At 41.1% G+C, this 24,818-nt stretch overlaps 1 protein-coding gene across 2 annotated transcripts in view; it reads right to left on the reverse strand.

Annotated features, from left to right (window-relative positions):
• GABRB2 (gamma-aminobutyric acid type A receptor subunit beta2) overlaps window positions 1-24,818 on the reverse strand; it is a 185,924-nt gene that overhangs the window by 95,434 nt on the left and 65,672 nt on the right. For both annotated transcript variants that reach the window (XM_028528800.2, XM_028528799.2), the window contains exon 5: window positions 511-593. In XM_028528800.2, coding sequence (XP_028384601.1) covers window positions 511-593 — 83 coding nt within the window. The remainder of the gene's footprint in view (window positions 1-510; window positions 594-24,818) is intronic.

Raw genomic sequence — 24,818 nt, forward strand, 5'->3', positions numbered from 1 at the left:
TAAACACACATGCACACCAATCTCGCTCATCAGATGGCCTTCAGCAAGAATATGAAATCAATTTCAACACTGAAAAGAGTCCCAGGAAGTAAAAAAAAAAAAATTCCACCAATCCACATTCTATGAGGTTTCAGCTAATCCAGAAGGCCACACTTATTTGCAATTGAAAACTGCTAATGCTTATGAAAGGCAAAAATGATTAAGATACCTTCACCCACTGTCCGAAGCCTGCTGTAGCTGTTGGCACCCATACTGTACTTTAATGGCTGAAACAGCTCTTGGTTTTCCTCTAGACTCTTAGCATCTTCCTTTTATCGCTAGATCACCCTCCCCCTTCACATCTCTCCCAGGGATTTAGGGATGAGACTACGAGGATGGCAGCACCACAGAGGCAAGGTACCAGGGAGCCTCCCTCCATCAAATTTAGTGCCAGCAGAACCTTTGTAGGACCCGTGGTCTAGAGAACCTTAAAGCAAAGTTCAGTCTACCTGGGTGCCCAGGAAAACTTACAGCTCTCAATTTCCAAGGTGCAGTTTTGTTCATCCAGTGGGTACCGCCTCAGGTCCATCATGCAGGCAGCTGTGGTTGTGATTCTAGAAGAGAAGCAACAGATACGTGCTGTTAGCTGGCCCATGGCTGGAGCTGCGAAAACGAAATCCAAGTACCAAAGAGGACAGAACTGGGCCTCTAGGAGACTGATCTGGCTAACACGCTAATGAAAAAGAGCGCAGCAGACTTTGGAAAACTATTTTACCTTATGAGCCTCGTGCTGATTTTTTAAGAAAGAGACTGGACCATGTCAGTATTTTCCCAGCGTGTAGTCCATTACCTACTGGTACCATAATCATCTTGGGGTATCTGATAGACAGGCAGTGCCCATCCTCCGTTTGGAAGGCGGGGTGAGACAGTTTCAGGACTCTTATTTTATAAGCATCACAGGTGATTAAGAATATCAACATACATATTCCTCTTCTATTCACATATTTTCTCCTTTTGTCAAGACCCTAAAGTCTAATCTTCCATCAGTGTTGGCTTTGATCCATCATTTTGACCTTCCTCTGCATAGTATAGCACTTCGCAAGTGCCTTAATACGACACACGGTCAGCCTTGCATCCATCTCCTGACTTGCTCTGTCCTGAGTAGTCTGATGGTCTTATCACCTGTTAGAGAGCTTTCTCCTATGGGCTGCTGAAGTTATTTATTTTAAAAAGTTGGCCCTTTTATAATTTTATCAGAGAGAAGTGAATACATGCCTTTAATGTCTTTATATTTTTCTGTCATCATTTTTCACTAGTCTCTCCGAAGAAGGAGCCAAAAAACATACTGTGCTAAATGACTTACTATGTTTTCTGAACAATGAGGAGGCATAAAGTCATGAAAAAAAAACACACAAGTTTTGAAGCACAAAAGACCCAGGGAACCTGGTTGGGCCGCTCAGTTGGAGTGTTGTTCCAATAACGCCAAGGTTGTGGGTTCGATCCCTGGTCAGGGCACATACAAAAAGCAACCAATGAATGCATAACTAAGTGGAACAATAAGTCAATGTTTCGCTTCCTCTCTCAGGTCAATAAATAAAATTTAAAAAAGAGGACACATCAGACACGTGTATGAATTCTAACTCTCCTCACTGATTTTGACTCATATCAAGAATAAGAATTGATATAATAATTTACATAAAAGAGTAAAGGACATGTAATAGGTCCTTTAAAAATCTGCATCTACTGAAGACACCTAAGAGTAGGCGTCGATGTTGAGCTTCACCAGCTTTGGCTGACTCCACTCTGAGGGGCGCGACACTGTGTTTTGGAAACAGAGAGGACGCAGGGGGAGACGGTCCACAGCTAGGCTTTTTCATCCAAGGCCTTGGACACAGGCAAGCAGACCAGGCGGACTGAACCTATGGCATTCCTTGGTTAGGAGCGATGCTCCCAGTCATCAGCAGGAGGATGAAAATACTGTAGTGCCCCCTTATCTGTGGTTTCACTTTTCTGTGGTTTAACTTACCCACATTCACCCGTGCTCTGAAAATTAAATGGAAAATCCCAGAAATAAAGTATTCATAAGCTTTAAATAATGTGCTTTTTCTCAGTGGAATGAGATCCTGCCACTGTCCCACTCCATCCTGCCTGGGACGTGAATCTTCCTTCGTCCAGTGTATTCACACTGTAGACTCTCCCTGCCCATGACTCGCTCAGTCGCCATTTGGTTGTGAGACTGGCTGTCAAGGTATCACAGTGCTTGTGTTCAAGTTACCCACACTTTACTTCACCATGGCCCCGAAGTACAAAGATAGTGATGCTGGCAATTCTGAGGTGCCCACGAGAAGCCAAAAAGTGCTTTCTTTAAGCAGAAAGGTATATATTTACAGGACAAAAACAGTGTATATACGGTTTGGTACAGTCTGTGGTTTCAGCATCCAGTGGGAGTCTTGGAACATACCCCCCACAGATAGGGGGACCTACTGTGAGTGATTAACTTAATATGAGCAGTCTGTGCTTCTTTAGTCTGATTACTACCGCATTAACGTTTGTGCTCCGTTACATTTTGTTTTCCTTTTTAGTGACAAGTGAGTATTGTAGGGCCAACATTCACCCTTGACACCTTCCTTTCCTGCACTGAGACCTGCTGGCTGCTCTGCCTCCCTCGGGGTCTCTGGCCCTGTCACCTTGCCTCTGTGATCCTCAGGAGCTTGGTCCCCAGCCTCTCCAACTGCCGCCCTACTATCCACATGTACACGGCAGTCAGAGTGCTTTTAAAAACACCGGTCAAATTTTTACCACTCATCCGCTCACAAAATGCAGTGTCTCTTTCAATAAAACCCAAAGTCCTGGCTATGGCCTATGGTGCCCTAAATAATGTGATCCTTCCGACCCAATGTTTTCCCATGCCAGGGCCTCGCTCACTGTCCTCCAGCCTCTGCGTGTGTCCCTCCTGCCCAGCACACGCGTCCTTCTGGTCCTCACAGCCACTCTTCTCGTCCTTCCGCTCCAAACCCCCCCTCTGAGGGGCCCTGCCCCAGCGGTTGCCATGACTAATGCTCCGTCTTATCTGTTCATTTCCTTCAAGCAATTATTGCCATCTGAAGTATCTTCCTTATTTTTTTAAAGTACTACTTCTCATTATAAATCTTTTATTTGGAGATTAATTTTATTGCATGATTTCTCTTCCTTTTAACTTAAAATGATCATGTGTCTCAGGTTTTAGTGATTCTTTTTATATTTTTAACAGTAAATAAATTTTAATCTATTTAATGAACATCATATAAATAGTACCAGAGTTTATCTTATTATCAATCTGATTGCTTCTGCTTTCAATGGGAGCTTTCAAATTCTTAAATTCTCCAAAAATTAACAAGCAGCTTTCCATATGTTTTCAGGGTTAAAAATGGCAAATTTTTTTTGGTTATGTAACACTTAGGTGAATTTCACACTGGTTCACAGATACTTTTTTGACTTGATACAGCTTGAACTGCCATGAACATATACGAACTTGTATTATGCAAAAGAGAAATTTCCAAAGGAAATGAAATTAGGCCCACTACGAACATACCGAACGCCCATCCTGTTAACATAAAATAGCAGTAATAATTTCTGTCTTGAGAAACTGGAGAAAACGACCACCATCTGATAGGACCGTCACAGAGGACACGGGAGGCACAAGGGCACACGTCCGATAAAAGAAGGGAGCCATGAGCAGACGTCTGGCTCCGTAAACGCAGTCAAGCTTGCAACCGCTACTCTAGGCTGTGGTTCACACTTCCTGCTGATGCATATTCATGGCAAGTAACATCTGTGAACTGGTGTCATGAACAAGAAAAATAAATTGACTAATGATATCACAGCGGCAACGAGTTTCTACTCATGTTTTAAAAATAAAGTAAAAGAGAGTGTTTTTCTCACATCAACAACATTCATACTTACACCAGCGTTTTACATTTTAATGCAGTAATGTATTTCATACAGCTATAAAAATACACAAATGTTTTCTAGTCAATGTTTATGACGCATTTCTCTCTCCTTTTGGCTAAAAGCAGAAACTCTGTAGCCAAAACAATCCATTAGGAATCTTGGTCATACACACTGGGGTTAGTGACCTGGGACAAGTAACTTGCAGTCTCCGACACTTGGTTACCCAGAAAAAATGGAATTAAATACTTGCCATGATAATTTGTATGAAATGATGAATTTAGAAAGAGATCTGTAATTCACAAAATGTTCTGTAACTTTTATTATTACTACATACTAATGAGCAGACCCAGTGGTAACTCATTTGACCAGTGGTTCCTTGGTATTATCTGCACGTGCTTCTTGTACACATGAAGAAATGTAGAATAGTCACAGGCTTATAAACAAACCAGACTATCAAATGTGATATAAATAGCTTTCAAACACATATATATGCAAAAATATGGCACATGTGTATGGGAGTTCAATTTAAGAGATTTGAAGACAAAATATAGACATGCACCTGTTTGTTATATGAATAACAAAACTGCATTTTTCCAGGTATTTTGTGAGAGCAGGAATCACAACTGTTTTTGTGTTATCTTTAATACTTTGCCAGGTGCCTGGCATGTGTCACTAACCCAAGATTAAAATAATTAATAATAATAACACAAAGAAAATAAAGTCATGGTCATAAGCATCCTCAAATGGAAAAAATTCTCTATATGAAGTGCTTGATTTGTTTTTTAAAAATTCTCATATAAATTTGAAAGTCAAAATCATCTTTCAACAAGAAGCTACCTGGAATCTCATTCAGAAAATCCCAGTGAGGAACATAAAAATCGATTCTTTCAGACTTTCTGATTTATAACGGGGTTGAGTTTCTCCAGGAATAAGTCAGAACAACAAAAATACTCAATGGGCTTTTCATGAACACCCCTTTCTGAATCCTGATTCTGTAAAGGAACTCCAGCTACTCAGTGCCACTGCCAGGAGTCTTTAAAGTGAGGCCAGTGTGAAACCCATTGTACAGGCATCCTGATCAAGTTTCGAGGCCACTGTGAAACACATGGAGATAGTTCTGTCTCCAACCAAAGGAAACCCTCAGTGATGTCTCCAGAGTGTACCTCATTTATCCTTGGCAAATCCTCCATAGTTAGGGGTGGAAATGTGTCTTTTCCGGTGCTGAGCACTACTGCATGATAAAAGTCACTTTTGCAAAATGCCGACATTTCACCTGAGCTAAGAGATCTTTGAATAAACTCTTCATTCCATAGCCACTGGTCCGAAAATGACTTGCGCTATAAAATACTGACACAGTCACTTAAGGGCATCTATCAAATTAAACATACAACAGCTACGCCAGCATTTTGTACCGAAGCCATGGCATTATCTGAGGTGTGATGATGCTACCACATCATCCCACGCTGGAACGAGGCCGGAGACAGTTAATAAGTAATGGTGGATGCCTTTGTTCCTCGGCCAACGGGAGAAAACTCAGATTCATAATCAATACAACCCGTTTCAGACCTTTCCTGCAGACTCCTCAGCGGGAACTTCCGGAACCAGACTACGTGGTTCAACGTAGGTCTTCACGTGGGAGGAATTTGTTAAAATTTCAACCAGAGATTATCAGAAAGTAATCACGAAAGTCTACTTTGCTTGATTTCTTTATGTAGATAACCCTCTATACTCCACAGAACATTCCTATGTTTTCTAAGACCATCAGATGTCTTATCTGCAACTATACTCAAAACATATTGTTCTAATTCACAGCATGGTTTTACTCTGTTCAAAGTGTACATTTATTTAAAAGTACAACTTATTCTAATTACAAAGGATGAAGAAATCCTGTAGCGTTCGGAGACATCATTACTAGAGAAAATTAGGATGTTAAAAAGGTCAATTATCACAAAATGTATTTATGTATATAATTTTGCTAGCTGTAAAACAGAGTAATTAAAAATGTCAGCTAGGAGGAAAAAGAAAAATGTCAGCTAGGAGGACAAAGATACAAATGCAGAGTTTAAGCATTCCAGCACAAACCGAGCTTCTGACAACTTCTAAGGAGCACATCTGAGTCACTTTTCCCAAAGGTACTTAACGTATTTTAGCTTTTGTAACTCAAGAAGACTAACACTATTCTGTGTCTCCCAATCATTTTTAATTAGGAGGCACATTTCTCACATACGTCCCTCTTGTAATATGCTCTTGCTTTTTCTAGAGTGGGTAGAACATTGCTATAAAAGTTAGGTGATTTCAACTCTGGCAGTCTTGCTAATAATAACATACCTCATGTTAATTAATCATATACTAAGTTCTAGACACTATCTAATGTTACTGAAATGTATCGTCTTACTTAATATGGGGAATGTCCTATTAATATTCTCATGCTAAGTTCCATGATTATTTATATTTTATAGATGAGAAGACAGAGGCACCAAAAGGTGGAGTGATTTTTCTCAAGAGTCTCCGAGTGAGCAGTAGAGTTGAGATTTGAATCTAGGATTATCTGACTTGAGTCCATATCATACTTAACTAGTACACTACAACTAACTAGCTACTTGACCTAGATAGAGTAATCTAGCTTCTCTAGAGGACGGGCCAATTTCCTTGCTCCCAAATGAGCCTGGGGATTCTGTAATCCTATGAAAATACATTACATGTTCTATGACCCTGCATATTTTGTAATTTTGTTTTACCCACACATCCAAATGCTGTATTTCACAGCTGTTCATTCTGTTTTAGTCAATTATGTAGATGAGCCCACCCCAGGCGAGCAAACACAGGCCTCTCCCCAGGAGCCCCACTCAACGTCCTCCCCTGGTGGAAGGGCTCCCGCAGCCCTGTTCCTCCCAGCCTGTGCTCTGGCATGACCTCTGCGGAGGCCTTCTGCTTAAATTAAAATCTCCGACACTCACGCATAATTGTTTGTAAAAGCTCTTCACCAGTCCTCCCACAGTGTCACATGCACTACTATGCTCAACTTTGTAATCACCGAAACAAGTACGATCGCTAGCAATCATGTTCCCCTTTGATACATCGTGGGTTTCAGATGAGAGCTATTTGTACTCTCTTGCAGCTGTTTGGCCTTCAGTGACTCTGCATTTTTGGAATCTTATCATCTGTGAAGATACCGTGGCAATTAAAGGGCTAGACCGGCTTCTGCTACAAATGCAGGTAGGGTTACGAACGACATTCCCTTAAACAATGTGCTTGTGGAATCCAAATAGCAGCATCCGACAGAATGTCACTTTGTGGGCATAGAAATCCTACTCAAGCAAAAACATTATTAGATGTGGCCATACTAATCTTAGCCTTTATTATTCTTCTCCAGTCAGCCCCTTGTTCAACACCAAAAGTTCCCACATTATATTCCCAATGGTCTCATTGGGAATAGAAATTCTGTGCTTACCTCAGGAATGGGACTATCTTCTCTTTTCTCTAAGTTATGTATTGAAGGAAGTCTGAGTCCATGAGAAAAAAAGTAATCATTCTATATTTTGGCTCATAACTTAACAAGTGAAATCTGACTTCGGGTCATTATAAGAGATTTTACTGAACCAGAGTCGCCTACTGATGGGAGAGATCTAGAGATGAAATTCTGATTATTTCAACAGTGCTTTTTTTGTGTGCATAATTAAAAACAATATTATGCCAGATTTTTTGCTGCATTCCTTAAAATATTTTAAAATACTTTATTTTAATTTGTGAACATTGGAGTCATACCATTTCTGAATTCATCAGTTTTATTCCAACCATGTGTAATGTTTTTAAACAAATTTTAAAAAGTGGCTTACAGATGTTGATTTAAAGCTAGCCAATGACAGACTGAGGTTATAACCCGAGATGGGTGTGCTGCCATTTCTCCCAAGTCTCAGCCAGCATTATTTAAAATACAATTTAAAAATATATTTTGAAACACATGCAAGGGGCCTTCCTTTGCCTCTCCAGCTCCACCCTTAACCACCGAGCTCCATAGCCCTACAGACTAGACTGTAGGGGCTTCAAAAATCGCCTCCCTGGTTCTCTGGCCTTGGCTTTGACTTGGCCAACAGGGTCAGTGGTTTGGGGGCAAAAGGAGAGTGAAACTGGGAACTGTTCCCCAGGCTCCTCCTCTGTGTGACTGGCGTCCAGGTTCCCCTGACCATTCCCTCCCCTGCTCCTGCAAGTTGGGGTACCAGCGAGCGGACGGCAACCTCTAATCTCATCTCTGGGAGGGGAAACGGGGTGCCGTTCCGTCGCTTTGTAAATTGCCTTTTTATTACATTCTTCTCAAATTATCCAGTTTTCAATACGCCATCTGTTTCCTGTTGGGCCCCTGACTGGTGGAATATATTATAGAAATGTATTTAAAATCTGAGGTTTTTCTAGTGTGGCTGTCGAAAAAATTAGAAGCATTTCATTCCTGTGACCTTTTCTCGGGAATGTAGGGATGAGAGACGAAGGCCCCTCCACCTTCAATAAACTGCCTCTTTCATGTGGGTCCAGTCTCAGGACGCCACCGCCCACCTGAGAAGGCCTCTCCCCCACCTTAGCTCCTCCTCTCCTGGCCACTGCCTCATGAGTTTTACTTCCTTCATCACATTTGTCACTGTTTGAAATTACCCTGAGTATACATTTGTTTATTTGTTATTTTCTGAGTCCCCACTGGACTCAGGGCCTATCGTAAGCTCGGTTTTCCAGAAGTAGACCCTGAAGGATGCTCATTAGGGGTCATCACTTGCGGAAAAAAAGGGAGAAGTAGACTTGGACAAAGGGAGATGCTGATGCAGAATGTCAGTGCAACGGCATGAAATTCCTGGTGGGAGTATGGCTATCAGAGCAACCTTTACGCCATCTCTGCGCCCCCGGCACACCCCCCACAACCATCACCCACTACCACCACCACCCACACAACACACACCACAACCACACACATACACGCACACTGCAACCACCCCCCACACAACCACCACCACACATACAACACACACCACCACCACACACATAAACATACACTACAACCACCAACGGCACTACCCACACACCACGAGACACACACACACCCCTTCCTTGAGCAGCTGGCACCAGATGTCTCAGGAAAACTCAGGCCTGATTAACGTTTTCTCTCTTGAGGCTGAGCACCTGCTGGAAGTTCAGTGGGAATCATGGACCCAGCCTCCAACACGCCCACCCACACGCTTCACCTGGGTACACGGTGCTGTTGTGATGGCCTCGGCCAGGAAAGTAAAATAGGTCTGCCTGTTGTTACTGCTGCTGTTATTTTCTAAACATGAAAAATAAATCACACAGAGCTGCCACCGGTTGCATGCTGACTACTCGCCCTGTGCTTCTGACACCAACAAAATGCACAAAGGTGCTGTCTCAGTCCTTTCTGCTACTCTGATCTCGAATGGCAGAAGATTTCCACCTAAATGGTATGGAGATGAATAAGCAGAATCCAATTAAAAAGTTGGGGTTGAGAGGGCCTGAAGGGAGAGCTCTCACACCCTAAAACTCATCATCAGTTACTCCAAACAGGAAGAGCTGTGTTTTCGTCTCCAGCATCAACCTGGTTCTCAACTCCACTACTCCAGCGGGAAGAGGGAGGGTCTTCTCCTTGCCTGGCAGCCACGCAGCTGATGAAAGACTTTTACAACTCAGCCAAGGAAAGACCACTGCACTTGAACTCCCAGTGTCCTCCAATGGGCTTTTTGTTCACGAAAGGCCCAGTGAACTCTCCTTTTCCACCATAAAAGAACCTTTGTCTCCTCTGTTCTTGGGGCTAGTGAGTGGATCACTGTTAAGACTTCAGGTACTGAATTGTGATTCTTTGTTGTTCCCAAATAAACCCATTTTGCCGGAGAACTAACTAGCTGGCTTTCTACTTGTTTAAGGTCAACAATGGTATTTTTACTACTCAAGAGTTAAGTTTTTACATAAAATAGGTACCAAATATGTGAGAAAATGCTTACCCCAATCAGAAACTACAAATTTATATTAAAAATACAAGAAAAGCTATAATGGTTACCGCTAATCTATTCAGCAAAAATTTAAAGAAGTTATCATATTCAGTGCTACAGATTTTGCAGGGAAACCTCTCACACATGCTGCTGTTAGAATTTTGAATTGGTAAAACTTTCTAGATGGTAATTTGGCAACATTAATCAAAGCCTACCAAATGTGCTAATCTTTGTTTCTAAAATTTTACTTTAAGAAGTTAATGTGAAAAAACCCCCACAAAACTATGTACAAGTATGCAACTTTAAACTGGAAAATTTGAAATTCTATATATCACACATAGGGATAGTGAAATGCACTTTGGCTTAGTGACATGATGCAATAAGAAAACACTTCCGAGAGAGTGAGGGCATAGGAAAATGTTCTCAATTTTTTGCGGATAAAATAGCATATTAGAAAGGAGGGCAATATAATTTCACATTTATTAAAGGCATATTGAGTACACAGATAAATGATTAAAAGTACACTGAAATAAGAAGTGGAAATATAATTGGTTTTTATTTGCTGTAATTTCACTCTTTATATGATGAATGTATATCGCTTTTCTCTGTGAAAAAAGTTAAGATAATTCTCCCTCTCTGCTCTAGTCTCCTCCAGAACTAGTCATTGCTACTGACTTCTTCTCTTGGCAGTAACATTTGTTCACATATGAAAACATTTGAGAATACATAGGATTTCATTCCATGGGTGGAAAATTTGGTCAGCATGCTATGTCAAATGTAGGTACTTCAAAATTTATTATGTCGTTAAAATATTGGCAGGCATGTCATCATTTGATTATTCTTAAGGTGGAAAAGGTGATTAAATGATATACATGTATATCATTTATACACAAATATCTTTTTGAGGACCGAATTCCTTCCATAAGATCTCAACAATGATTGTCCTACCTTGGATCTCTCCATTGGCTTGGAGTTCTGTCTGAAAGGAACATGTTCCATCTTTGGAAAGCTATGATTCCCAGAGAGTCTTTCTATACTTAACAGAAGTTTCAGTTTCTTTCACTGTAAATGGTCAGTTCATGTACTTTGCAGTTTTTTTGTCTGGGGAGTGTTTCTCTTTTACTTAGTGATTCATTAGAGTTTTCGATGTTATTTTGCTGTCATCAAAATTATCGATCATTTACATGTTTGTATCTTAAGCTGCTTTACGTCTAGATAATCCTCTGACCTGAGATGGGATAAAGATTCCACTATATTTCTACCTGTTTCACACTTTCAAATTTTATAGTGATGTAACAGGGTGCAGCCAAGCGGGGGGCAAATAGGGATTTGGGATGGGGCCCAGAACTCAGGGTGTTCAGGAAATATTAGGATGTCCTCACGGCCCCCCACCCCCCACAACAGGTGTGAGTTGGGGGAAGGGATACATGGAGCAGGGCCATTGAGAGCTGTTTTGCATAGCAACAGCTTTACAGCTAACCTCTGGTGTGGTCATTTAACACATCTATAACCTTTAACTGGTTTCATAGATATGTTAAATAGCTGTGGCCATGCTCTGAGCCAGGGAGAAGGGAGTGACTTCCCCACCAAGATGTAACTGGAGGGCAGGTCCCCAGAGTTACAGCACCTGCGTGGGAGCTTGGAGAAGACTGGCTCCATGATGTGGGGCCAGGCCTGCCCAGACTCACTATGGCAGCCCAGTAAAGCTGGAAGGCTTTGAGAGTGAGGGCAGGTGTAACTGATGGTGGAAGGAGTCGGAAATGGGGCTGCAGAAGAAGATTGGTGTGGGGATTTAAACTGAGACTCGGCAGCCATTGAGGGGAGAACCAGGGGGTTTTAGGAGAGTGGAGACTCCTGCGGCCATTGTGCAGAGAGGACCACACAGCTGGGGCAGTGGAGAGAGAACCTCGAAGCTTTGCCAGAGTGGGGACCCCCGCAGCTTTAGAAGGAGAACCACCACCCGGCTTTAGCAGAGATCCCGGCAACACAGCTGATGGCGCCGGAAACCGAGGGAGGCCTACCAGCTGAGACGGATTACTGGGAAGAACTGGGGGCTGCCTGAACCATGGACTTCTATTTCTTTTCCTCAGATACGGTACCCCAGACTGGGCAAAGGGGGGGAAGGAAGGACTGTGTGTGCTTGTGGGTGTTTTAAGGGACTTTGGGATTTTGATGAAGACATTAGGTCACTACTTTAAGTCTGTATACCATTAAATAAACATTTCCTTTCCTTTTCACGAATCTCTGGCATTGAGAGACATCTTTCTTCTGGTGGCAGACATAACAAACCTGGGGGGTTCCTTTCGGGTAATAGCATATCGTCCTTTGGCCCCTTGTTGTTTGGTAACAACGATTCAAACCCATCTAGGATTGTGTGACACTTTTCATGGGAATGATAGCTTATCATTTCCGCTTTGGCTATCAAATTGCTCTTTTCTTCTCAAATGCAATAGTTGATGAGAATATGAATAATCTGGTCTTCCATAATTGCTGGTAAGGATATTAAATTGGTTCAGCCTTCATAAAGGGTGATTTGGATATCAGAACTTTTCATATATTGGCCAGCAGTTTTACTTTCAGGGGTTTCTCAGGGGAAATGAGCAAAGAGGACAAAAAGAGCATGTACTGCAACACAAGAGTCTCCACCCTTATGAGACACGTAGTAGTGAGCAGTGGGCAGCATGGCGTTTGGTGAACTAATGTAAGTCTCATACACGCAGTCACTCAGGTCAAGAACAGAGGTCTTGGAGACCAACTGTCCCAGGCTCAGGTCTTGAGTCTGCCTCTTTTTGGTGACCTTGAGCCAACATATAAAGAAGTAAAGAAGAGGTGTTATAATGCAAAAGGTCCTTCTGAACTCCGGACAACTATTTATACAGAATCCTATGGAAGCATAACCTTGAGAACCTCAGGAAAAAACCCCAATAATACTAACTTCGTTCTGACTCTTAGAAACTAAGTCATTTCTTCAGAGGCTTTAGCTGCTTAGGATGGGACTCTGAAAGGAGCTGGGGGCGCACACGCAGGTCAGAGCAACTAAAAACTGAAATTCAGGGAGCTCCTTAAAACTGAAGTCTGATGAAAACAAAAAATTACAAGCTAAGTTAGGAAAGCAGTGTATTTGAAAGGTCCCCCCAAAAGCACATCTTTGATGGGGTTATTGGAAAACACAAGAGGAAAAGAAAAAAAAAATCACCTCATACCTGAATGATGACACTGAGAAAGAAGCTTAGTTGACTAAATAAAAGATTAAAGCAGGATAAAATGAATTATAATAATAAAAACTTGGGGCTCATTTTAAATACATTTTTTTCAAAACAACAACAACAACAACAGAAAAGGCTCACAGAAAGATCACAGACACATAGCAAATGACAGCCAATTTAAAGTAACTCTGCTTCCCTCGGGTGATCGCCATACTATTGTCTGTGTCTATGAGTCTGTTTTTTTCTCATAATCCCTTCCCCTTCTCCCCTCCCCTCTGACAGCTGGCAGCCTGTTCTCTGTGTCTGTGAGCCTATTTCTATTTTGTTTGTTTATTTTGCTCACTAGATTCCACATATGAGTGAAATCATATGGTGCTTGTCTTTCTCTGACGGGCTTATTTCACTGAGCACAATGCTCTCTGGGACAGAAGGAGACCTGACTTGGAGTGGTGAACACACAGTGCAATATACAGATGATGTGTTACAGAGTTGTACACCTGAAACCTACATAATTTTATTAACCAACATTGCCCCCAATAAATTCACTGAAACACAAAACAAAATAAAGGTCACTAATAATATCTTAGTGACCTTTATTTTGGTGTACCTGATTCCTGGGTGAACCTGATTCCTGGGTGAAAAGAGAAAACTGGTAACAGAAGAGTCAGAAAGCAGAGGGTGTGTACCACTGCTTGTATAGGAGCAACTTCATTTATCCGAGCAGGGAGATGGGATCGGGGTTGGAAGAGTAAGAGGGCGGACAACGAAGTTAAAGAATGGCTGCGTTGTGAATATTTCCCCAGCTTCCCATCCCAGTCTGTCTGTCTGTCTCTCTCCCTCTCTGTCTCTGTTTCTCTCTCTAGAAAAAAAATATGACAAAATGTCTTCATAACTCAGCAAAATGTTACTGAGTATAAAACCCAAGTAATTGCCTAATAGATGGCTGGATGAGCTCTGCTGTCCTGGCCCGGGGAGAGAGAGCAAACTGAGAGATTGAATAACAGCCTTGGTGCCCGCAGAGGGCTCCAGGGGGTGATGATCCACTGCTCACATTTTCCGCTATGGACCAAACAGGGCGCCGTGGTCATCATTTCTGACATGAAGGACAAGGAGGATTTAGGTTAAACAGAAAGATGACTTGGCTGACAGTGAAGGCTGTAAAATAACGAAATGGCTCCCCCGGGGTGGAGGGTAGATTTCCCTTTCTGGACAGGATGTGTAAAGAACGGGCTCATCGGTCAGGGCGAGGAAGGTGGGGGTGAACCACGGCACGAGGATGGTGTCAGTGGCTGCCTGTACCTTCCGGTTCACTGACGCAGCCTCTGTCTTTCATTCTCAGCAACTGAAGCAAATGCCTAAATCCTCCGCAGCCTCAGCACACCTTTGCTAATTTGGCTTGCAATGGCTTTTAGCTTAACAAAACACACAATAACTTGAGGAGTTGCTTAATCTAATTAAATAACTAAAGAGTTGTAATACAGCCTTCAAACATGAAAGTATTCCAAAGGCATGTTTAATGACACCAAGTTCTAGGTAAAAATACATTCTTGTCAGGTAATTATGAACAAAACCATTAAAGACTGTCCTCAGAGCACTGAGATGCAACATTACATGTTGGTCATAATTTTCACGCTCCAAGTTCGCATTAGTTAAGGCATTTGTGGTGGTGTAACACTGTAATGATGCTAATGAGTAATTATTTCTAGGGCGATTATTTTTAAGTGATTAAGATGTATTGTATCGCCAGGACACATCTGATTCTGTATTTTCTTTCTTGATAGCCTCCTTGTCTTCTCTGGCTTCTTACCCCCACTTGAAAGCATATTTGACTGTCTTTTTCTGACAGGTAAATAATAGACTAATAATTACCAAATGCATGCTATCTGTGAGAAAAATACAGTGCAATAAGCTAATGTCTGCTCTTTTGGTTGTTAAAGAGATTATAAGAATTTTAGCTGGATAATATATACATTTAAAAACCTAACATTTCCAGGTGTATCATAGCCTAGTCAATGACTTTGTAATTATAATATACCTGAATGACAATAAAGAAGTTGGCCAATATTAATCTACCCATAGAGTGCCTATATTCTGCATGGTGCCTGCTAAACCCTGGAGAATATATTTCAGAAAATTATTAAGATATAGTCTTGGGCCTTAAGAGACTTAAAATCAAAGCCAAGATACAAGATAAACTGATCTATGAATCTAGTGGCACTGTAGCCATATTCTCATCACTGACCCATATATGGCCCTCTTTTATTAATTACTTAGTTATCCTCGATCATGTGGTAACTTTGGGACTCGCCACCCATTGTGGAAGCTACGAGACTCTGACCAAACCTTCGTCTCCTTACATGGCTTCCTCCAACCACCCTGTCCGTCCCAACTCCAGGGCCTGTCGCTCTACATCAACAATTTTCAACCTTTCTCACCTCACGGCACACATAAAGTAATTACTAAAATTCTGTGGCACACCAAAAATATATTATTTGTCTGCCAATCTGACACAAAAGGTATAATTTTGATTCTTTCACACCGGACAGCTATTGTTGTGTGTTGGCTGTTGTCATTATTATTTTTTTTTTATTTGACAGTCTCAGGGAAAAAGGTCAGTGCCCCTAACGAAACAGTCCGGTATGGCATGCTTTAGAAATTCCTGCAGCACACGGGTCAGAAATCACTGCTCCATTACATGTTCTTCCCCCATGAACCTCCAAGTTCTGAGCATCCACTTCTGGATGTCTCCTTTGTCTTTGTGTCAACCCAGTACAGTATTGATACATAATACAGATTTACCACCACCAAGTATTACCCCATTCTAAGCATGATGGGAAACAGCAGGAGAGGGCAATGTTAGATACATGTAGACATCTTAATAACTGCAATTAATCTTTACAACCTGCTATGTGCCAAGCACTTTACTAAATGTGTTACAAGTGTTCCTTCATTTAATTCCCTCCACCATCCCACCCAGGAATCCTGCAAGGTAGGTACTAAGAAGCCCTATGTTACTGATAATGGAGCTGAGAGGCTCAGCAGGGTGGAGCATAGCTGGTTAGTTAGTGATGGAGAAGGCCCTGGAGCAAGGCAGGAAGGCTCCAAACCCACGATCTTAGCCCAGCTCCCCCGCTGCTCCAGTGGCCTCCTGTGCAGTGGTCTAACCTGCACAAAGGCCTCCCGGTATTGCCATGCCTGAAGTCGCTCTGGCCTTTTTATCTTAGTGCTTTCAGTAGTTTTCCTTAGTTGTCAACTTGTTACAATGGCAAAAATATAAAGTGCTGATTACTGTCTCTTTTATGGCTAGTGGGAACGATCCAATACGGAATTATACACTCCTCCAAGGACTGATGGCCATTGAGCATTTTGTTGCCTTTTGTTCTGTCGATAAGAGTGCAGAGAATGAGCTTCTTCTGAGAAGTAAAATAGCTCTTGCATTTCATCATATGGGGACTGCCACTTGAGTCATAACCTATTATACTGGTTTGGTTTCCAAAGGGAAGACTGTTTTATTTGTCAGCTCCAGAATAAAGAGGTGAGGCTGGACTAGAAATCTTCCCTTACCACCCATTTAACAAATTAAGTAATTAAAACTTTTGCCAAAAGTTTACAAAAAAATTGGAGAGGTGATTTCCATGGGTGGGGTAATTTTTTTATCTTCTTCTTTTCTTTTTCTCCCCATGGAGAAAGAAGCTGAAAAACACCCCAGTGAAAGAAATCTTTCTTATTTGTTCTAGAAAATAAACAAGATTTTCTTCACTGTATTCCGGGACCTTCCCCCACGGTCTGGTAGCCAAAGACACTTTTCAGCTGTCTGAGAGTTAAAGGCCGCGCTAATGGCTCAGTGCTCTTGCCTTTCCCTTCCAGGGTGAGAGCATTGATGTTACAGTTAAGAGTCAAGAATCTCAAAGAGAGGATGCTGTCTGTCAGTCCTTGACATCAAAGTCCATCAGTTACTTGGGTAATTACTTCCCAGATTATAAAGTAAGAATTGAGCTTCTTTAATCCAGCAGAAAATCCTGTGTTCACTCCTAATGAAGTTGAGAATATTCCAGTACTACCTCTGAATGTGCTATGTAAAGCGACATTGTATATACAGATACATTCACGGGCCTGTGAATGGCATATCCTCAATGGGTTTCAAGGCTTCTTCCCTTTGTAGACAAGGCCCAATTCCATGTGGACGCCAGTGTACGCATTCGTTGGGCCTGCAGTGGAAGACCCACATCTTAACTGGGAGTACTGCTGGTACTCAATCCACTGAGCCACACCAGCCAGGGCTGATTCCACTATTTGGATTTGCCACATTTCCTCATGTCAGCAGACAATGATGACTCCAAGACACCAAATGGCTCTGGCAGCTACAAGAGCAAGCCCTTGATGAGGAATCAAAGGTTTGGAGTCTTTTGTCCTTTGCCCTTGACTCTCTGAACCCTCCCTCTTTTCTCCTATAAAACAAGAGGGGATGAACTCGAAGACGTCAGAATCTCCTTCCAGATGCATTTATTTTAATCTAAGTAATATTATAGGGAAAAATGATGGGCAAACATTTTCTCTGAAAACCCGCTGACAGGTCTTTACAGAGGACATCTTCTATAAAATCATGTTATGTGCCTCTTTCCCTGCAGAGGCGGGGTACGTGATGGGGGTTTTTCCTGCATGGAAGAACTGAGAAAATCTGGAGAGCAGGGTCTCCTACTCTGGCCAGAAGGGCTGATAGTCTTAATAAATTATCTGTTTTCTACTTGACAAAATACATACACTCAAAATCTCTATGAAAATGAATTAAACCAATTAGGAAATCCAAGTTAAAAAGTGATACATTCATGTTTGATAGACTACACTTCAGTGTGGAATGGCTCCTCAGTTCTTCACTTGCCTAATATCCTGTGGTAAAGCTTCAGGAGTCGAGGAGGAAGATAAAATTAATAAACCCTGCCTGTCCAAATTCATTACAGGCTAACATTACCCTTCGCCATTTTCCCAATGACAGAACATACATAGCAGGAGGTGGTTGAATTGCCTTATGCTTCCTGCTGAACCTTTCTTTAACAATGCGAACCTTTAATCAGAAGTGACATGTTTCTGATCTAATGTTACATATGGGAGGCATATAGACATATGAAGTCAAGAGCTCCCCTCTCACACCAAATGACAAACAGCTATTTTTAGGTGGGTCAGCTACTACTGAAAGAGTGAGAAAGTCATTCCAGGCATAAGACAGGTCCTAGAAAATCAACCAGGAGCAGTACAGCCCCTGGGCCACTCATTTAACCAATGAGACAGTAAATTACAACAGCACAACTCTAAGATGATAAATTATGCCACAAATAGCTTTGCCTGTTGGCCACTAAAATATTACAGCAATTTCAAAACAGTAGTCCTGCATTGCACTGCAACAGCCACTTACTACCCCTTAGCTCAAAACCTGCATTAAATGAAGAATTCTTCCCAAGTATGGCCTCTGATGCTTGAAGTCTGATGGTGAGAGGGGATGTATTCACGTGGCAAACATATTCATGATACATTCATTGTAAAACAAAATAGTATATGTAAAGATAATTTAATTTTTATGAAAAACTACATATATGCTTTTTTTTACTAGAAAAAATATCTGGAAGAGTATAAAGCAAGGTACAGGTTAGTGATTAATTTTGTACGGTAGGATGAAGGGTACTCTTATTCACGACAGCTGGGTTTTCTCAACTTTCAATATTAAATATGTCTTGCCTTATAATAGAACAGGAGTTTTATTTTAATTGTGTTTGTTGAAGAGTTCTCAATAATGTTGCAAAATGCTTATGATATAATGTTAATGACTTGGCATAAATAATATTCAGTCCATTTGGATTCAGATTATTCAGATAAGCTTTAATGAAAACATACATTGTTATGCTCATAAAAGATGCCAAAGTTGATAATTTGGGCTTTCTTGAATTTTGTTTTTGCTTTCCTAATGAGATTTTTTTCAAAGAGATGAATGCAATTGCTAAAGCACTGAAATATCATGCTAAGCGCTGCTGTATGCATAACGAGGTGGAAGTCCTAAAAATATTTCTGCCATACATTAGCAAAATCATAAGAATATGGGATTTTTGTAGCTAGAATAAAATTTAGAACTCATTAAAATGAGTAAAACCACTAATTTTAAGACTAGAATAGAATGCTAGTCTCCTGATTCTCTGTCCAATGCTATTATTCATTAGCTTCTTGAAATCTAATAAATATCTCCTTTTTAAATCAATAATGGCCTGATTTATATGTATGTAACATTCTTTATGATATCATATGAATACCAGATTAAACCTAATTTTTACCTGCTAGTACTTTTGCTGGATTCATTGATAAAAATCCTATTTTTGGGGTCACTTTTCCTTGAAGTATTCTGAAAATCATTTGATTGGGTCAAAATTATTTTAAAATAAAATACAGTTACGCTGTTTGAAGCACCTGCTTTATAAATTAGTAGGAATTTTTCAGCCTCGTCAACTGAAAAGTCCTTTGTCACTGAATCTACAGCTGGGATACTCCCAAGAAAACATTCCTACCCATCTCCTGCTGTATCTCCTGAAAGAAATCTCTAAATAGGATCATAAAAGAGGTATTTGATTTTATGATCAAATTGGTACAAATGAGCTATCAACCAGCCAAGAGTGAAGGTGAGAATCTATATTCAAGAAATTCATTATTGTTTAGCTGCCAACTATAAATTTAAGTTGGAAAAAGAGCATTACTCATAACTTGTCCAATTACTTCTATATCCAGTGGATCTTGAAGTCAGTTGAGGAAGTGGATTAGTGAGAAGACTTGGTGAGAATAAAAGGAAAGGCTTGGTTTGAGAGACAGCACACAGAGTTTGATCCCCGGAAATGCCCGAGCACATGCTACACATGAGGCACGGGGTGACGGCTCCGGGCGGCTTTCAGAGGCTGCTGTGACCACCTGGTCCTCAAGCCAGGCCTTCTGTCTCCTTGCTCTTGATCTCGTGCTGCCAAACGCAGTGGCTGGAGATCGCTGGCTCCACTATGAGCTTGTGTCCTCAACACTGCTTGCACCTCCTTCCCGTTTTGCTTAGTGGTCCCTTTTAGTATGCTTCACACGCCTGGCCTATACCTTTCCCATTCTCGTCAATTCACCTGCTCGCTCCCCCTCTTTTCATTCCAGAAAATGAATGTAGGGTTTTACTTCACAGAATCAAGAAAAAAGTAACTGGGATAACATTCTATAATATAAAACTACTACCTTGATATTTAAAGCTTTCCCTGTCCCATTCTTCCACGTATTTATCAAACATCCCCAGCATTCATTTCTTTATTAAATAGTAACATTGAACACTTATTATCTACTATATACTGTGCTGCTTTAAATATATAATTTCATCCCATAGTCTGATGTTTGCTTGTACATTATTTGATATTCATTGATCATGGATTCAGAGGATGACCAGGTTGTAAAAAAATGGATAGTGTCTAATTCATTCCCTCTTTTTACAAGGGAGGACTCAAACAGAATTTATTTTATACAAAATTGTATGTTTATTTACGTAAATTACAGTTTAAACTTCAGTCACCTTTAAAGTATGCTCCATTTGATGCAATACACCTATCGAGGCTTTTCCCCACTGCTCAAAACAGGTTTTGAACTTGATTTTGGTGCCTTTTAGTGCTTCTGCCATTTTTGGGTTCCCTTTGGGGACTTTTTTCACTGGGAGGGAAAATAAAGTCACTTAGATGAACAGGGAGGGTGGGGCATGGGGGGCACGGGATTTTTGGTAAAAAAACTGCTAAACACTCAGCACGGTGTGGGCAGGTGCGCCGTAAATCACCCGTCATGAAATGGGCAAATGCACCGAGTCTTCGAAGAAAATTCTCTGAAGCCAAATGGAGCCTCTCAGAACCACCCCAGCTGCTGCACTGATACAGATGGGCTCCCAGAACACCCCCCTAGTGGGGGAAGCCTGGATTACAAGGGGCCTGCCCTCCAGAAGATAATTCTGGGTTTTTCTGGGTACCCCTTGATTATGAGGACTTTAAATCCTGGAGAAGACCCTCAAGGTTCAACCACAAGTCAGTGACGAAAGTCCAAACTGAAAGCTGAGATCCATTATCATTATATTGTGTTAAGAAAGCCAGTTCATTGTCCGGTCATGCTCATTTATTTCTCGACATAGCATTAAAGCTCTGACCCCGGCACCTCTGAGGTGATTATGAGCCTGAAGAGCGACGAAGAACTGAGAGGAAGCTGCTAACAGGTTTCTTGGTGATGGGAAAACAAAAATCCAATCAGTACAAAACGTGTTAAAACCTAGCTTGCAACAATAACATCTAAAATAGCTTCCATACTTTTAAATCTCAGTGTCTACTTTCTGAACTCCCGAGCCCACTGTACCTGACATGTGAGCTTGTCGAGTAGCTGGGCGCTGTCCTTAGAACTCTTGCTACTGGAACACAATTGATCAGCATGACTAGGCTCAGCTCCTGCAGCAGCAGTCAGAGGCACAGGCGCAGCCCTGCAGGAGGGCGGTCTCACAAGGACATTGTCACCTGGGTTATGGCCTGGCCTGGTGGTCTGTGTTCATGGATCCCACCCACTGAGCCACACATGGGCGAGATGAGACGGCCTCATCATCAGACACATCTACTGAAAGTAGGTGTCATGCACAGGTGATTCCCTGCCCCAGAGACAGCAGAAACGTCTTCCCTGGGATGCAGACTTTTTAATCCTCAGTGATATTTTCTACAGTGTACAGGGTCTGGCAGAAGTAACACCTGCTTGGGTGTGGTAGGTAGGGTAATAATATGGGTGAAATAATATAGATTTAATTTGAACATTTCACCTAAAATTTCATAGGGTGTGCTTGAGTATGATGTTGTTATATTACAGAATTACATACTTATAATTTTATAATAAAAGATTTTGTAATAAAAACAAGAGGTGTTATTTGTGCCAGACCCTGTATAATAAAACCAGAGATTCCTTAGGACTCTAAAATGCACTATTTTTTCTTTTCCAAACTTTATCATAAAAATTTTTAAACATGCCATTTTTTCTTTTCCAAATTTTGTCACAAAAATTTTCAAACATAGAGACAAGTTGAAGAATAACACAATGAACACCTACATATCCACAGTGAGATTCAACAACGGTTAATATTTTACATACTACTCTCTATATCTTCATTATGTTTTAACACCTGAAAATTTCTCTCAAGAAAAACCCTCCAAAGCAGCTTACTCAGATCCTCTGAATGACCTCCCCTCCCACCGCCTACTCCCATCAATCTTCGTGGATCTCAACAGGAGGGAAGTGTAAGCCTTTTGCTTTGCCTTGAACTCATTCATTCATTCCCGATATTCATCTCAGAGACCTTGTTCTACCAGATGTCATGGTCAGTGCCTTGATACTTAAATAAAGCCTTTCCTATCTCGGCCTTCTATGTCTAGGCCCTCACACATGCCTTTCAACTCAGACTGGTGAACTTGGTTACTACTAAGTTCTCTACAACGATCCTGCCTGTGCCCCAGAGTTCCGTGTAGCAAACATTATTCTTTGGTAAACTGGGACAGAGGTGAGCCTGACACTTAACACGGCATCTCCCATAGAAGACTCCCATCGTTCTTTAGGGCCTTATCTTATCGGTCAAGAACAAAGTCTGTAACTATGGATATAATGAAAGCTGTTTTCAACTACCTTTTCTTTATCCCCCCCTCCCCCCACAGCACTTAGGAGATTTCTACTACTTGATTGCCATCTTGCCAGTATCTAAGGAGCAGGGCAGAATGGTGATGAAGAGTATCTTTGCATTTAAATACAATATCATGCTTTCCTATGTGTAACTCTGAAACTTTGGACACAAGGTCCTCAGTTTCTTCATGTGAGGCGGATAAAATAGTGCCTACTCTGTGGAGTTAAAGTTAATATTAAATAAGATCATGTAAGTTCTAGCACAGTAACAAGTACATGCTAAGCCCTTTAATAAGTATTAGCTACTGACATTAATACTACTACTATTTTAAGTGTTGTTTCAATGCAGCCACTGCTGAGCACAGACATAAGATCAATTTCTGACCGGACTACCAGCAACAGAGAGTGGCTGCGGTGGGAGGTGGGTACATAGGAAGAGGGGCCAAGTACAGCTGAATCAACCATAGTCATTTCAATTGGATTCCTTTCGTATACCACAAATGAATCTCCTGGAGTCATAAAGAAATATGTGGTCTGCATTAAAGTTTTAGCCATGAAACAGACTGTTCTCTTTGTCAGTAAAAACTAAATGAGAAATTTATAAATATCCTGAAAAACATTGTCAATGTCAAACTCAGAATGGACAACACAACTGATAAAACCCTCACGATTCAGAGCCTTCTCTGTCCTGATGTTTTAGTTCTACGCATGTCAGGTGTGTTCAGGAACCTGCCGTCCCGTGTTGGAAGTGGGGAGGGGAGAGTGATGGTCTCCCGTTGTTATGAGTTTGAGTTACAGCTATTACGTCCTGTGCATCCCAATGTATTGGCCTGACAAGATAAATAATCCATATGGATCATCTATATCGGTCCTCTCTTCTCCTTCTCAGTTCCAAAGACATTGTGACCATTGATTTCCCATCCATTCGACTTTGCATCTGTGCATTCAGAGTTTATTGACAACCTCTACTGAGTTTATTTACAGTGTAGGTACAAACTACAATGGGACATTTATAAATTTTCAATTCATCTCTTCACCCTCAGTGGCTCACTCAAGACACAAACACACTCTCTCTCTCTGCCTCTCTCTCCCTCCCTGCTTCCCTTGACAGTCAAAAGTCATTTTCTCTACAGATATGACAAACAGAGAAATTGGCTTATAAGGATCTAAGACGATGCACCATCAAGCATGCTGAGTACAGTAGGTAATGCAAGTGAGATATTCCAGAGAAGAAAAATGTTTGTGTGAGAACATCCTAGTGCATCGGTTAAGTGCTCTGGCTCTGAACTCAAAAGTGTTCAAATCTCATCTTCACATCCTGCTTTCTTTGTGATCGCAGGCAAGTGGCATCTGTCTCAGTTTTTTTCATTTGAAAATAAAGATTATAACAGTATTTAACTTATGAAGTTGTAAGGATTAACTACAAGGTGGGGGAAAAGTAGGTTTACAGTTGAGTTCATGAAACAATTTATTCTTGTTATCATTATTTATTTATTATTGTATTACTTTCCATATAAACAATGTAAACCTACTTTTGCCCCACCCTGTATATTAATGTATGAAAAGTATTTAATTGAGCTCTAACAAGTTTTCACTAAATACTATTTTTATCATCATCGTTATTATGGTAAAGTAACTACATATTTATGTAAAACAGAATAGATCAGATGCAATTAAACATTTCTGAATTTAGAGTTTCTTCTCCTATAACGCAGAGGAATTCTTTATGTTGTAATGTTTTCAGAGTCAGATATTTTTCGTCCTCATCTTTTAAAGAAACTATTTCTTCAAATACAAAACAAACTTCAAAAGAAGAAACTGTCATATTTTACAATTTTCCTTCACCCAAACAGCAGAACCCTCACCATTCTTCCCTGACATACAGGCACACTCAGCAGCATAAATTCATTCGCAATAAATCTGAGGTCATTATGAGAGTCTGACTGCTCTGCAGAGGGCGGAGGGCCCAGGGCCCGGGCAGCCTCCTGTCATCTGGGGACCGGCCCGGGCTCCCTCCCGTAGCTGAGGAGTGACTGAT

This window comes from Phyllostomus discolor, chromosome 13 (genome assembly GCF_004126475.2).
Source record: "Phyllostomus discolor isolate MPI-MPIP mPhyDis1 chromosome 13, mPhyDis1.pri.v3, whole genome shotgun sequence".
Taxonomy (NCBI): Eukaryota; Metazoa; Chordata; class Mammalia; order Chiroptera; family Phyllostomidae; genus Phyllostomus; species Phyllostomus discolor.